Genomic DNA, 17,064 nt, shown 5'->3' on the forward strand with positions numbered 1-17,064 from the left:
CCCTCCGGGAATTCTTTGAGATATTACTCCACAGATATTTATAGAAGTATTTTATGAAATTAGGAGGTATTCTTAGAGGGTTTTCTGAAAGAATTTCTATTGAAATGTTTAAAAAATCCCTGATGAGATTTAATTTCATTGAAACAATTTCAAAAACAATCGTCGGAGGAGTTCCTGGAAAAGTTCTTGGACGAGCTCCTGAGATTCACCACAAAAGTTTAGTTAATTGGACGCAGTTGTTAAATTTCCCCAACAGGGTAAGAAAAAAAATCTCCTGAGATGGCTTTGGAGGAATTTCTAGAAGAATTTTATGAGAAATATGTGAAAAAAATTATGGAAAAAAAACCTGGATTAGTTTTGAAAACATTTTTAAAGAACAGGAAATTCTGAATTAAATCATGAAGAAGTTTCTGAAGAAATCATTGAAAACAATTCAACGGGAATTCGTGCAGAAATTGCAGACAAAAGTTCTAAAAGAATTCTTGCATAAATCCCCTAATGAATTATTAAAGGATGTTTTGGAACAAACTCAGGAAGAACTCGTTGACATACTTCTGGATTCTTGATGAAAGAATTTCTTGCACAATGTCTGCATGGTATTAGTGGATAAAACTCCCTGACACAATTTTCCTAGAAGAATTTGTGCAGTACCTATTCATAAAGGAATCGCAAAAGAAATATTCTGGAAAACTGGAGAATGCTATGCTGTGCTGTAATTCCAAGAAAGAAATAAATCCTGAAGTGATTTCTCAAGGAACCCATGAAAGAATCTTTGGAGGGATTTTTTATGGGTCGCCAGAAAAAAAAACTGGAAGAATCCACGAAGAAAAATTTCTATGAATTCCTAGGGAAGTTTGCGATTCCACCCGTGGAGGAATATCTGAGGAACTGCCAGAAAAATCTTTTGAGAATTCTCTGGAAGAATTCCTCAAGAAACTTACATGAAAGAATCCTTCGAGGAATTTCTGAAAAGCACCCTAACAGAACTAAAAAAAATCAGATTTTACCATGACAGTAGTGGTTTATAATGAGTTTTAGAAAAGATATGATATGTATCCTTAGAAGAGGTGTGGATTCTCTCTAAAATTTATTGCATAATTCTTGAAAGGATAGTTCTTAATGAAATCTCTGATTTACATACGTTTCAAACAAAATACAGGGGAGAGACAAAATGATCGGGACAGGCAAAATTTTCCCTTCTCAAAAAAAAAAAAAAATCAAAATGCTGTAATTTTTCGAAAAAGGCCTCAAATATTCTCAAATTTTTACTGTAAGTTGATCAACTAGTTGTGTATCAGTGGACAAAATTTGGAAAATATTGGACTATTCTGCACGAAGTTAATAAGATTCTAGTAAAAGGTAGGATTATCCGTTAGCCAACTTTGAGCTGTTATATCTTCGGATTCAATGATCCGAATGCAATGAAATTTTGATCATTTATGACATATATAATGAGATTAGAAAAAAATTGACTTGTCTTAAAACTCTTAACACGGAAGAAAATTATAACGATTAGATTATTTTTCTAATAAAACACCAAATTTTCCTAAATTTCAACATCATTTCAAAATTCAAGATGGTAATTATAGTTCATTTTAATTCCCTCTAATTGTCTTGAATACAGATATGTTTTGAAAGAAAGTAACAACATAGGCGGTAATTCATTGAAAAAGTAATGAGATACAGGGGATAGACAAAATGATCGGGACAGGCAAAATTTTCACTTTTCAAAATATGTTCAACTAGCTGTAACTTTTCGAAAAGCACATTAAATATTCTTAAATTTTTACTGTAAGTTTATCAACTAGTTGTGTATTAGTGGACAAAATTTGGGAAAGATCGGGCCATTCTCCACGAAGTTATAAAGATTCTTGGAAAGGTAAAATTATCCGATAGCCAACTTTGAGATGTTATATCTCCGGATTCAATGAACCGAATGCAATGAAATTTTGACCATTTATGACTTATATAACAAGCTATGAAAAACCGTTGACGCAACACAAAATTCTTAACACGGAAGGGAGTTATAAAGATTAGATTCTAATAAAACACCAAATTATCCAAAACTTTAACATCGTTTCAAAATTCATGACTGATATATAAATGTGTTTTGAAGGAAAGTAACAACATAGCCGCCAATAAATTGAAAAAGTTATGGAATACATATTAAAAATAGACAAATTTGCTAAAAATCGTTAAAAAAATAAAACCGCTATAACTTTTTCTCTTGTTAAAAATTTCAAGTTAAGTCAAATGTTTTCCAGAGTTCATTGTATAAGTCATAAATGGTCAAAATTTCATTGCAATCGGTTCATTGAATCCGGAGATATAGCAGCTCAAAGTTAGCTATCGGATAAATTTACCTTTTTCAAAAATCTTTATAACTTCGTGTACCCGATCGTTACCGAATTTGGACCACCGATACACAACTACTTGATGAACTTACAGTAAAAATTTGAGAATATTTGATGCACTTTTCGAAAAGTTACAGCTAGTTGAACATTTTTTGAAAAGTGAAAATTTTGCTGTCCCAATCATTTTGTCTATCCCCTGTACAAATTAAAAATAGACCATTTACTAAAAAATCCTAAAATTATTGAAGTCGCTTTAACTTTTTCTCTTGTTAATAATTTCAAGTTAAGTCAAACGTTTTTCAGAGCTCATTATATAAGTCAAAAATGGACACAATTTCATTGCATTCGGTTTATTGAATCCGGAGATATAACAGCTCAAAGTTGCCTATCGGATAATCCTACCTTTTTCTAAAATGCTTATATTTAACTTCGTGCAGAATAGTCCGATCTTTTCCAAATTTCGTCCACTGATACACAAATAGTTGATAAACTTACAGTGAAAATTTGAGAATAATTGATGCGCTTTTTGAATAGTTACAGGTATTTGATTTTTTTTTGAGAAGGGAGATTTTTTGCCTGTCCCGATCATTTTGTCTATCCCCTGTAGATGAAAATTGTACATAAGTACAGAAAACAAATTATTCTGTATTAACGTTTTTTAGTATTTCACTGAAAAAAAATAAGGTCACACCGATTACGCCGCCGTCGCCGAATAGGGCGAACGGTGTGGCGCCGGCGTCGCCGCCACAGCTACCTCAAGTTACTATAAATGCCGCCGCCGGTAAAAACTGCTTCGGCGCACACGTCTTTAGAAGTAATAAGAGGTGATATCCCGTTTTCCAAATTTGTCTAAAATGGCCTTTCTTCTGGGGTTCTATAAGCATAGGTATTTATTTATTTATTCATTTATTTATTTATTTATATATTTATTTATTTATTTGTTTATTTATTTATTTATTTATTTATTTATTTATTTATTTATTTATTTATTTATTTATTTATTTATTTATTTATTTACTTATTTATTTATTTATTTATTTATTTATTTATTTATTTATTTATTTATTTATTTATTTATTTATTTATTTATTTATTTATTTATTTATTTATTTATTTATTTATTTATTTATTTATTTATTTATTTATTTATTTATTTATTTATTTATTTATTTATTTATTTATTTATTTATTTATTTATTTATTTATTTATTTATTTATTTATTTATTTATTTATTTATTTATTTATTTATTTATTTATTTATTTATTTATTTATTTATTTATTTATTTATTTATTTATTTATTTATTTATTTATTTATTTATTTATTTATTTATTTATTTATTTATTTATTTATTTATTTATTTATTTATTTATTTATTTATTTATTTATTTATTTATTTATTTATTTATTCATTTATTAATTATTTTATTTATTTATTTATTTATTTATGGTTCAGATTCATCTGACACAAAACAGGTCTTAATGAATAACTATAAAACTAAAACACTTTTAAAATAGTGTACCGTGTACACAAATTGTTGTATTGTATTGTTGATGCAAATTACAAACAACACTTATTTTTATTTTATTTATATATAAATAATATGTACAATTATTTTAGTTTTAATTTGCTTTAAAAAATAAAGTTTTCATGTAAAGTCATCAATTTATACTGAAACTTATTACTACTCGCAACGGCAGCTCTCTGTGTTTTTTTTTTAGCCATTAATAGCTTTCAATATGTTTACTTATTGACCGACACAATCCAACATTTGCAAGCATTTTTTTGTCTCAACATCAGAAAACAAGCGCATACTCAATCATAGCCTTAATTTACGGTGTGCTTTTGTTCAAATGAAAATAAACCCAAAATACCGTAAAATATATGCAGCAAAGTTACAATGTGCATCAGTACACATTGAATTGCATCGGTTGCATACAGAGGCCATGTGGGAAAAAGCAACATCCAAGCGCAATAAAAATAAAGTGTATGCAATCCCAGTTGAAATGTCAATTAAGTACAATTACCTACAGAGGAATAATGCAATGCAAATTATACGAAAATATATTTCCTACGAAATACTGCTGCGTGTTTTATGCAAATTTGTTTAATTGTTTTCACTGCCTTGAATGCACTGAACCCGGTGATGAGGCAAAGTTTTTCCCCCAGATTTTCAAACGAACTCTGTGTGCTTACACCTGCGAGCACAACCGACGAACACTCGGGACGCACAGCATACATGCACACGTTGTTGCAATTCTCGCTGCATCTCAGTCTTTAGAAAATCTTCCACAGGAAGCATACCAGCATTATTTACCTACCGGGGAAAAAGCATTTCACTTGACATCGAGTCTTGCTCTCATTTCCACCATAGCCGCCTATACGAAGGAGGTGGAGAGAAACCCATTCTTGTACCTTCGTACTATTTTTCAAGTGCCTTGTTAACGTTAAAAGTGGCTTTCCGACAAACAAAAATACCTCCAGCATGCGACAGATGGGATAATTTGAAATTTAAATGTGAAATAATTGAATGCCTAGCTAAGTATTAAATTATGTCACATGTGTGGAGGTGTACGTTCGTCAGTCCACAGTCCGCTAGCTCTGCTCAATGGGAAGGGAGTGCAGAGTTTCCTCAAAACGTGAAAAAGGCTGGGAGAATACTGAACCTGCCTGCCATCAGTGCTAATTGAATTGAAAATTTGAATAAATTAACTGCAATTAAGCGTGCTTTATTTAATAAGTGCCACCATTTCGAAACATTTTTGCTAATGATGCAAAATGCAGGTCAAAATAGTTTAGTCCCCATTTGCTACAGTTGGCGGTTGCACTGTGCATAGAATAATGACCCACCGCCACCATGCTTTCTAATAGGAAGCAATAGTGTTAGAAATCGTATAATGTGAATTAAGCTTTATATCTTAATATTGCCAAGTAGTCCAAGATAGTATTTTTTTCCTAAATTTTTATTTTCCATTAATTCTTTAAAAACATTTTTTTTTGGGATTTTTGATATCAATACGTACAAGTTCCAATGAAAAAAACTACACTTGTTTTTTTTTGCAACATTAAACTATACTTAAAGTAACAGGATGTTCAGACAGGCTCGCTGAACGTAAACCTAGCTTAACATCTTAGGAGGGTTGAGATCGCTGAAAAATCCTGGGTGATTTGCCAAGTTTTGAGGTTGGAAGTCAGCTGTATATACCTACATTATAGAAGGGTAATGTTGAAACTGTTTTCTTAGCAGCCCGTACTGAAACTCGTAGTTGGTAGGGATCAGCTTTAGCTGAAAATTTTAATTTATTTAGCGATTTCAATTATTAGAATAACAAATTTACACTTACAATTTTTCAGTTTTCTCCTTTCTTCTCCTTTAGGTTTGTGGATTCTCACAATACAATTAGCCCTGTAGAACTAAGTATATTTAACTAATTAGCAATCAATTATTCAATTTAAAGTTACAATCAATACTCACTCTAGGTTTAAGGAATTCAGTTTTAACTAGATTTTACAAATTATTTAGGATATAAAATTAATAAAGATGCTATCAAAACAACAGACTTTCTTTTATCGTTCAATCTCTATCAGTTTGCTTCGTCATCGATATTTGACACTCAACGTAGTGACATTCGACTTGTGTAGCCATTGACACAGCCGCATACCCTATTGTAATTCCTGGTGGTAGCTCGCCGAGGGGTACTCGTCGTCACATTCCCCCACCCGTAAACCATTGTGGCTAACTTCCGGTTTTCCACCGTCTACGACGTCGAGTACAGCTACTTTTACCACTGGTCTCCTCAACACGCCGCTTCCTGTTCGTACCCAGACTTGTCGAACCTTACCATCCTGTCCTGCTACGACCTTGTCCACTCTTCCTCTTATCCACTGGTTCCGCATTGCACCGTCCACGACCAACACCAGATCTCCTACTTCCACCTCCTTCACTTCATCGAACCACTTCGACCGTCTGGATATTACCGGCAAGTATTCCATTATCCATCTTCTCCACAAAATGTCCGACAAGTGTTGTGCGAGTTTCCATCCACTTCTCAGTGTCGCTTGGTAATCTGTTGGCATGACTGGCATCTGTTTCACTCCACTCGAACTACCCAGAATAAAGTGGTTTGGAGTAAGGGACTCCTCATCCGCCGACTCTAATGGTATGTACGTTAGCGGACGCGAGTTTATCATGGCTTCTGCTTCGACCATGACCGTCTCCAAAACCTCATCATCCGGTCGTCGCTGCGCATTTAGTAAATCTCCGATTGCTACCTTCACAGACCGGACCATCCGCTCCCATGCTCCACCCATGTGAGGAGCTCCGGGAGGATTGAAAGACCACCGGGTTGTGGTGTTGGTGAAGGTAGACGCCAGATGTTGGTCTAATTGCTCGATTTCCTGCTTCAGCTGATTGCTTGCACCGACAAAATTTGTGCCATTATCACTGAAGATTTCTGCTGGAGCTCCCCGTCTCGAAATGAATCTTCTGACTGCCATAACGCATGACTCTTTTGAAAGACTGTGAACAACTTCGAGGTGTACTGCCCGAATTGTTAGGCAGGTGAAAAGGCCTATCCACCTCTTAACGATGCTGCGTCCCACCTTTACCATAACAGGGCCAAAATAGTCTACGCCGACAAAAGTAAAAGGTCGAACATATGGGGTCACTCGAACCTTCGGCAATGGTGCCATGGGTGGTGGTCTAGGAGTAACACGGCGAATCTTGCACGTCATGCATTCCACCGCCACGTTGAACACTACGGAACGGAGCCTTGGGATCTCGTATAGTTGTCGCATCTCGTTAACAATTGTCTCTCGATTGCAGTGACGGAATCTACGGTGATAGTAGTCTACCAGAAGAAAAGTGATGTGATGTTGTCGCGGAAGAATCACTGGAAACTTGGTTTGGTATGACATCCACTCGGCATTCCCTAGTCGACCTCGCTTCCGCAATACGCCCGCTTCGTCCAGAAACGGCCACATCTTGTATAGTGCGCTTGACTTCTGTAGAGCTTTGTGGATACCCTCTGGCTTTCCTCTCGTTTTCTCCAGCAGCTGGATTTCCTCTGAAAAAGTATGCGTTTGCGCTAATTTCCACAACCACTGCTCCGCCAACACCAATTCATCCCGCGTCAAGCTTCCTAGCGAACGCTCTTCATTACGCCGAGATCGTTGAAGATTCTGAACAAACCGATGTACGTACGCTGTAGTGCGGTGTAATTTCTCCCATTTGCTGAACCTTGCTATGTCCACAATTGACGGTAACTCGATGTCGTGAACGTTGTTACACACTATTAACTCTTCCTCCGTGGGTTCGACCTGTTCGTTTCCACCTGGCCAGAAAACTTCAGGTTGGCGAAGAAATTCAGGACCATTGAACCATCGGCTGTTGGAGCTGATGTTTGGACCCGATCCCCACTTCGTTGCATCATCAGCTACATTCTGTCCAGTTGGGACTTTTCGCCATTCGTTGACCTCGGTCGTAGATAAAATTTCACCGATCCTGAATCCAACAAATTGATGGTATCGCCGCTGATCAGACCGAATCCAGGCCAGGACCGTATTCGAATCTGACCATAGCACACGCTTCGCCACTTGAAGAGCATGCATGGCAATGACGCTATTAAGTAGACGGGATCCTAAGACGGCGGCTTGCAGTTCGAGGCGAGGAATTGTCAGCATCTTCAATGGCGCTACTTTTGATTTGGCTGCTACGAGACTAATCTCTGGACCGTTAGGTGTTTCCACCCGAAAATACGCCACACACGCGTAAGCCGACTGACTTGCATCCACGAAAACGTGGACCTGCAACTTGGAGTAGCTGCTTTCTGTCGCTGCAGTAATGTAGCAACGTGGAATACGAAGAGTTCCCAGTTGCGGAATGAGCTCAATCCACTTCTTCCATTGCGTCCAAACTTTCTCGGATATAACGTCATCCCAGTCTATACCGGTCGCCCAAATGTCCTGCATCAGGATCCGTCCGTGTATCAGGAAATACGAAATCAGTCCGATCGGGTCGAAAAAGCTCATAACCGTTCGTAGGACTTCACGTTTTGTTGGAACATGTAACTCATCGAGAACATGTCGGAGGTTATCTCGGAGGGAAACAGTGAATGTGAACGCGTCGCTACCAGGGATCCATTTCATGCCTAGTACGGATTCGATTCGTTCATCCTTTTCCACACAGATACTCTTTTCTGCTTCTTGTGCTGTATCGCCCACCCTTGCTGCTATCGTTGGGTCGTTGGACAAGAAGTTCCGGAGCTCGAACCCACCTTCGGCGTGTATACTTTTCACCTGACGTCCAATCTTCACCGCTTCCTCAACGGTTCCGAAACTGTCGAGGTAATCGTCCACGTAATGACGGTGAACGATGGCTTCAGCTGCTCGGGGATACACTGCTTCAAAATCCTTGGCGTTGAGGTTCTTTATATACTGGGTACTGCTAGGTGAACAGGCAGCCCCAAAGACGGCTACATCCATTACGTAGGTAATCGGCTCCTGCTCTGGCTGTTCCCTGAACAGGAACCTTCGGAACTGTCGATCTTCAGGTCGGATAAAGAATCGGTGAAACATTTCCTTGATATCTCCGGTCAAGGCGTACCGGCACAAGCGAAAGTTTCCAATGACTGCCGGAAGCGATGCTAGGAAGTCTGGCCCTTTCAGCAAAACACTATTCAGGGACACTCCGTTAACTGTAGCTGCCGCATCCCAGATTATCCTCAGTTTGTTCGGCTTCTTCGGGTTCACAACTATCCCTAGCGGCAAGTACCAGCATCGGTCGGGGCTAGTTGTGGTCAGTTCTTTGTGTGTAGCCTTGCGTGCGTACTGTTTTACCTCGTAATCTCGTAATTGCTGTCTTACTCTTTCGTAGAGTACTGAATCCTTTTTCAGTCGTCTCTCCAGAGAGCATATCCGTCTGTATGCCATATTGTAACTGCATGGTAACCTTACATCGTCCGACTTCCACAGTAATCCCGTCTCAAAGGCCCCGCCAACTCTTCTGGTGGTTGTTTCAAGCAGCATTTTAGACCTTTTGTCCTCCTCGGATTCCAGGAGCGCAGTGGGATGCGTTACACCGGTGTTGTCAAGCGTAATGTAGTCGCGAACTAGTTGGTTGAGCTCCTGCTCCTGATTGGTCCATCCTCCAAAATGAAGCCCACAAACGACCGTTGATGCTGGTGTTATCGCGCATCCGTAGATGCTCCACCCGATGCGGCTCTTGGCGGCTATCGGTTCTACCCGATACACACGTTGACGATCGTATCAGTGCATGGGAAGATCGTCAACGTGTGCGATTTTGCGAACAGATCGAAAGTGATGGTCAACAAAATTTCGGACTCGGTGCGGGGAACACGAACGAAGTGCTGACGAGTGGTTTCGGTGGTACCAGACAACACGACAACCCAGCGCGTTCCGCAGAGGATCCAAGTTCGGGATTGCGAAGATTACGCAACGATGGAGTGGCAACCGGACATCTCGGAGCGGGTACCAGCGGTAGAAGGGAACAACCAGTTCCCAGAAACAATGAGTCAATTACTCAAGTGAGCTGCAAAGACGATCACTACTTGGATGGTCCAACAGGTCGACAGCTGGCAGCTAGACAAGTTATGGGAAAGGATTTGCCAATATTCGCCGGTAATCCAGAAGAATGGCCTATTTGGATCAGCAACTTCCGTCGGTCAACTTCAACATGCGGGTTTTCCGACGACGAAAACCTGATTAGATTACAACGCTGTTTGAAAGGTTCGGCTCTTGAAGCGGTGCGCAGCAGGCTATTGTGTCCGGCTAGTGTTCCACACGTGATTCGAACTCTGGAGATGCGATACGGTCGACCGGAAACGTTAATTCGCTCGATGACGGAGCGTGTTCGTAGATTACCTTCTCTGAAGATTCACGATCTGGAAGCAGTCATCGAATTTGGATTGGTGGTGGACAATTTGGTGCAACATCTGAAGAACGCAGGACAGCAGGCACATCTGGCTAATCCGGCCCTGCTACACGATCTGGTGGGTAAATTGCCAGTTGACTACAGGCTCAAGTGGTCGGCATACAAATTCCCAGCACGGAGGAAGTTAGGCGTTCGACACTGTTAGGCATTTGTTAGATATGTTGCTCATCGAAAATTTCTGGAGAGCATAAATCATAACCCCGAAATTATGCTCAGTGTTCGATTCTTTCGCGCATTGTTGACAGTTGCCTGAACGGCAGTTAAAAAAATAACTTTGTTGATTGCGGCAGCGTTCGTCGGTCGGGAAAATGATAAAAATTGCGCGTTTCAATTAGTTAAAACCGTAACAACCTGGTAAGAACCATTTCAGTCGTTCCGTCGTCCGACTCGTCAGCTCCTCGCCGCTGCTACTGGCCAATAAGTCCGGTTCGTTCTCGTCGTACCGTTTCCGGAACCAGTCATCTCCAAAACAGTGCCCGATTCCGTTAAGTTTGGCCTCATCGTGTCGGTGAGTCATTTTAATTTTAATTTGATTTATTTTTCATTTAATTTTTATTTAATTTTTATTTAATTTTAATAGTTATTTATGTAACGAGTTGCAAAAAGAGCTGAAAAAATCGAGTTTTGCAACGAGTTCCATACAAAATTTTATGCAATGATTTTTTTCATAATGCAACCCATTTGAGTTGCATAATGTCCCTAGTAGCACACAAGTTCTATACAAGTTTATGTAACTCCTATATGACTGAATTTGGTCATATAAGAGTTGCATAGACCTATGTAGAACATGTGGTACTCGGGGTTCATAATGCAACTCAAATGAGTTGCATTATGAACATTATACAACTATTTTTCATTATGCAACTCATTTCAGTTGCATAATGAGCCAGTTCGGAAAAATTGGCCATTATGATATCAAAATAAGTTATATAAAATGTAAATTATGATACTGAATTGCATAAATAAATTTTAATCAAATTTTTATAAAATTTTAATTAAATTTTATTAAAAATTTAACAAAATTTTAATATAATTTTAATAAAACTTTAATAAAATTATAATAAAATTGTAATAAAATTTTAATAAAATTTTAATAAAACGTTAAAAAAATTAAAGTTTAATTAAATTTAAAAAATATAATTTAATTTTAATTTAGTTTTAATAAAATTTTAATAAATTTAATTTTAATAAAATTTTAATAAAATTTTAATTAAATTCTAATAAAATTTTAATAAAATTTTAATAAAATTTTAATTTAATTTAAATTTAATTTTAATTTAATTTTAATTTAATTTTAATTTAATTTTAATTTAATTTTAATTTAATTTTAATTTAATTTTAATTTAATTTTAATTTAATTTTAATTTAATTTTAATTTAATTTTAATTTAATTTTAATTTAATTTTAATTTAATTTTAATTTAATTTTAATTTAATTTTAATTTAATTTTAATTTAATTTTAATTTAATTTTAATTTAATTTTAATTTAATTTTAATTTAATTTTAATTTAATTTTAATTTAATTTTAATTTAATTTTAATTTAATTTTAATTTAATTTTAATTTAATTTTAATTTAATTTTAATTTAATTTTAATTTAATTTTAATTTAATTTTAATTTAATTTTAATTTAATTTTAATTTAATTTTAATTTAATTTTAATTTAATTTTAATTTAATTTTAATTTAATTTTAATTTAATTTTAATTTAATTTTAATTTATTTTAATTTAATTTTAATTTAATTTTAATTTAATTTTAAGTTAATTTTAATTTAATTTTAATTTAATTTTAATTTAATTTTAATTTAATTTTAATTTAATTTTAATTAAATTTTAATTTAATTTTAATTAAATTTTAATTTAATTTTAATTAAATTTTAATTTAATTTTAATTAAATTTTAATTTAATTTTAATTAAATTTTAATTTAATATTAATTTAATTTTAATTTAATTTTAATTTAATTTTAATTTAATTTTAATTTAATTTTAATTTAATTTTAATTTAATTTTAATTTAATTTTAATTTAATTTTAATTTAATTTTAATTTAATTTTAATTTAATTTTAATTTAATTTTAATTTAATTTTAATTTAATTTTAATTTAATTTTAATTTAATTTTAATTTAATTTCAATTTAATTTTAATTTAATTTAAATTTAATTTAAATTTAATTTTAATTTATTTTAATTTAATTTTAATTTAATTTTAATTTAATTTTAATTTAATTTTAATTTAATTTTAATTTAATTTTAATTTAATTTTAATTTAATTTCAATTTAATTTTAATTTAATTTTAATTTAATTTTAATTTAATTTTAATTTAATTTTAATTTAATTTTAATTTAATTTTAATTTAATTTTAATTTAATTTTAATTTAATTTTAATTTAATTTTAATTTAATTTTAATTTAATTTTAATTTAATTTTAATTTAATTTTAATTTAATTTTAATTTAATTTTAATTTAATTTTAATTTAATTTTAATTTAATTTTAATTTAATTTTAATTTAATTTTAATTTAATTTTAATTTAATTTTAATTTAATTTTAATTTAATTTTAATTTAATTTTAATTTAATTTTAATTTAATTTTAATTTAATTTTAATTTAATTTTAATTTAATTTTAATTTAATTTTAATTTAATTTTAATTTAATTTTAATTTAATTTTAATTTAATTTTAATTTAATTTTAATTTAATTTTAATTTAATTTTAATTTAATTTTAATTTAATTTTAATTTAATTTTAATTTAATTTTAATTTAATTTTAATTTAATTTTAATTTAATTTTAATTTAATTTTAATTTAATTTTAATTTAATTTTAATTTAATTTTAATTTAATTTTAATTTAATTTTAATTTAATTTTAATTTAATTTTAATTTAATTTTAATTTAATTTTAATTTAATTTTAATTTAATTTTAATTTAATTTTAATTTAATTTTAATTTAATTTTAATTTAATTTTAATTTAATTTTAATTTAATTTTAATTTAATTTTAATTTAATTTTAATTTAATTTTAATTTAATTTTAATTTAATTTTAATTTAATTTTAATTTAATTTTAATTTAATTTTAATTTAATTTTAATTTAATTTTAATTTAATTTTAATTTAATTTTAATTTAATTTTAATTTAATTTTAATTTAATTTTAATTTAATTTTAATTTAATTTTAATTTAATTTTAATTTAATTTTAATTTAATTTTAATTTAATTTTAATTTAATTTTAATTTAATTTTAATTTAATTTTAATTTAATTTTAATTTAATTTTAATTTAATTTTAATTTAATTTTAATTTAATTTTAATTTAATTTTAATTTAATTTTAATTTAATTTTAATTTAATTTTAATTTAATTTTAATTTAATTTTAATTTAATTTTAATTTAATTTTAATTTAATTTTAATTTAATTTTAATTTAATTTTAATTTAATTTTAATTTAATTTTAATTTAATTTTAATTTAATTTTAATTTAATTTTAATTTAATTTTAATTTAATTTTAATTTAATTTTAATTTAATTTTAATTTAATTTTAATTTAATTTTAATTTAATTTTAATTTAATTTTAATTTAATTTTAATTTAATTTTAATTTAATTTTAATTTAATTTTAATTTAATTTTAATTTAATTTTAATTTAATTTTAATTTAATTTTAATTTAATTTTAATTTAATTTTAATTTAATTTTAATTTAATTTTAATTTAATTTTAATTTAATTTTAATTTAATTTTAATTTAATTTTAATTTAATTTTAATTTAATTTTAATTTAATTTTAATTTAATTTTAATTTAATTTTAATTTAATTTTAATTTAATTTTAATTTAATTTTAATTTAATTTTAATTTAATTTTAATTTAATTTTAATTTAATTTTAATTTAATTTTAATTTAATTTTAATTTAATTTTAATTTAATTTTAATTTAATTTTAATTTAATTTTAATTTAATTTTAATTTAATTTTAATTTAATTTTAATTTAATTTTAATTTAATTTTAATTTAATTTTAATTTAATTTTAATTTAATTTTAATTTAATTTTAATTTAATTTTAATTTAATTTTAATTTAATTTTAATTTAATTTTAATTTAATTTTAATTTAATTTTAATTTAATTTTAATTTAATTTTAATTTAATTTTAATTTAATTTTAATTTAATTTTAATTTAATTTTAATTTAATTTTAATTTAATTTTAATTTAATTTTAATTTAATTTTAATTTAATTTTAATTTAATTTTAATTTAATTTTAATTTAATTTTAATTTAATTTTAATTTAATTTTAATTTAATTTTAATTTAATTTTAATTTAATTTTAATTTAATTTTAATTTAATTTTAATTTAATTTTAATTTAATTTTAATTTAATTTTAATTTAATTTTAATTTAATTTTAATTTAATTTTAATTTAATTTTAATTTAATTTTAATTTAATTTTAATTTAATTTTAATTTAATTTTAATTTAATTTTAATTTAATTTTAATTTAATTTTAATTTAATTTTAATTTAATTTTAATTTAATTTTAATTTAATTTTAATTTAATTTTAATTTAATTTTAATTTAATTTTAATTTAATTTTAATTTAATTTTAATTTAATTTTAATTTAATTTTAATTTAATTTTAATTTAATTTTAATTTAATTTTAATTTAATTTTAATTTAATTTTAATTTAATTTTAATTTAATTTTAATTTAATTTTAATTTAATTTTAATTTAATTTTAATTTAATTTTAATTTAATTTTAATTTAATTTTAATTTAATTTTAATTTAATTTTAATTTAATTTTAATTTAATTTTAATTTAATTTTAATTTAATTTTAATTTAATTTTAATTTAATTTTAATTTAATTTTAATTTAATTTTAATTTAATTTTAATTTAATTTTAATTTAATTTTAATTTAATTTTAATTTAATTTTAATTTAATTTTAATTTAATTTTAATTTAATTTTAATTTAATTTTAATTTAATTTTAATTTAATTTTAATTTAATTTTAATTTAATTTTAATTTAATTTTAATTTAATTTTAATTTAATTTTAATTTAATTTTAATTTAATTTTAATTTAATTTTAATTTAATTTTAATTTAATTTTAATTTAATTTTAATTTAATTTTAATTTAATTTTAATTTAATTTTAATTTAATTTTAATTTAATTTTAATTTAATTTTAATTTAATTTTAATTTAATTTTAATTTAATTTTAATTTAATTTTAATTTAATTTTAATTTAATTTTAATTTAATTTTAATTTAATTTTAATTTAATTTTAATTTAATTTTAATTTAATTTTAATTTAATTTTAATTTAATTTTAATTTAATTTTAATTTAATTTTAATTTAATTTTAATTTAATTTTAATTTAATTTTAATTTAATTTTAATTTAATTTTAATTTAATTTTAATTTAATTTTAATTTAATTTTAATTTAATTTTAATTTAATTTTAATTTAATTTTAATTTAATTTTAATTTAATTTTAATTTAATTTTAATTTAATTTTAATTTAATTTTAATTTAATTTTAATTTAATTTTAATTTAATTTTAATTTAATTTTAATTTAATTTTAATTTAATTTTAATTTAATTTTAATTTAATTTTAATTTAATTTTAATTTAATTTTAATTTAATTTTAATTTAATTTTAATTTAATTTTAATTTAATTTTAATTTAATTTTAATTTAATTTTAATTTAATTTTAATTTAATTTTAATTTAATTTTAATTTAATTTTAATTTAATTTTAATTTAATTTTAATTTAATTTTAATTTAATTTTAATTTAATTTTAATTTAATTTTAATTTAATTTTAATTTAATTTTAATTTAATTTTAATTTAATTTTAATTTAATTTTAATTTAATTTTAATTTAATTTTAATTTAATTTTAATTTAATTTTAATTTAATTTTAATTTAATTTTAATTTAATTTTAATTTAATTTTAATTTAATTTTAATTTAATTTTAATTTAATTTTAATTTAATTTTAATTTAATTTTAATTTAATTTTAATTTAATTTTAATTTAATTTTAATTTAATTTTAATTTAATTTTAATTTAATTTTAATTTAATTTTAATTTAATTTTAATTTAATTTTAATTTAATTTTAATTTAATTTTAATTTAATTTTAATTTAATTTTAATTTAATTTTAATTTAATTTTAATTTAATTTTAATTTAATTTTAATTTAATTTTAATTTAATTTTAATTTAATTTTAATTTAATTTTAATTTAATTTTAATTTAATTTTAATTTAATTTTAATTTAATTTTAATTTAATTTTAATTTAATTTTAATTTAATTTTAATTTAATTTTAATTTAATTTTAATTTTAATTTAATTTTAATTTAATTTTAATTTAATTTTAATTTAATTTTAATTTAATTTTAATTTAATTTTAATTTAATTTTAATTTAATTTTAATTTAATTTTAATTTAATTTTAATTTAATTTTAATTTAATTTTAATTTAATTTTATTTTAATTTTAATTTAATTTTAATTTAATTTTAATTTAATTTTAATTTAATTTTAATTTAATTTTAATTTAATTTTAATTTAATTTTAATTTAATTTTAATTTAATTTTAATTTAATTTTAATTTAATTTTAATTTAATTTTAATTTAATTTTAATTTAATTTTAATTTAATTTTAATTTAATTTTAATTTAATTTTAATTTTAATTTAATTTTAATTTAATTTTAATTTAATTTTTAATTTAATTTTAATTTAATTTTAATTTAATTTTAATTT

General features: G+C 25.5%; 1 protein-coding gene across 1 annotated transcript; it reads right to left on the minus strand.

The window, feature by feature from the left end:
• Positions 1-5,586: 5,586 nt before the first annotated feature.
• LOC134286778 (uncharacterized) lies at positions 5,587-9,286 on the minus strand. Its single transcript, XM_062848450.1, has 2 exons — positions 5,832-9,286; positions 5,587-5,770 (listed from the first exon to the last, which is right to left on the minus strand). The coding sequence occupies exon 1, from the start codon at positions 9,284-9,286 to the stop codon at positions 6,020-6,022; it is 3,267 nt and encodes a 1,088-aa protein (XP_062704434.1). The 3' UTR covers positions 5,587-5,770; positions 5,832-6,019.
• Positions 9,287-17,064: the final 7,778 nt, after the last annotated feature.

This window comes from Aedes albopictus, chromosome 2, assembly GCF_035046485.1.
Source record: "Aedes albopictus strain Foshan chromosome 2, AalbF5, whole genome shotgun sequence".
Taxonomy (NCBI): domain Eukaryota; kingdom Metazoa; phylum Arthropoda; class Insecta; order Diptera; family Culicidae; genus Aedes; species Aedes albopictus.

Bases quoted from the DNA above. Each gene is read 5' to 3' on its own strand.
- LOC134286778 (XM_062848450.1), bottom strand. From the start codon at position 9,286: ATGGCATACAGACGGATATGCTCTCTGGAGAGACGACTGAAAAAGGAT.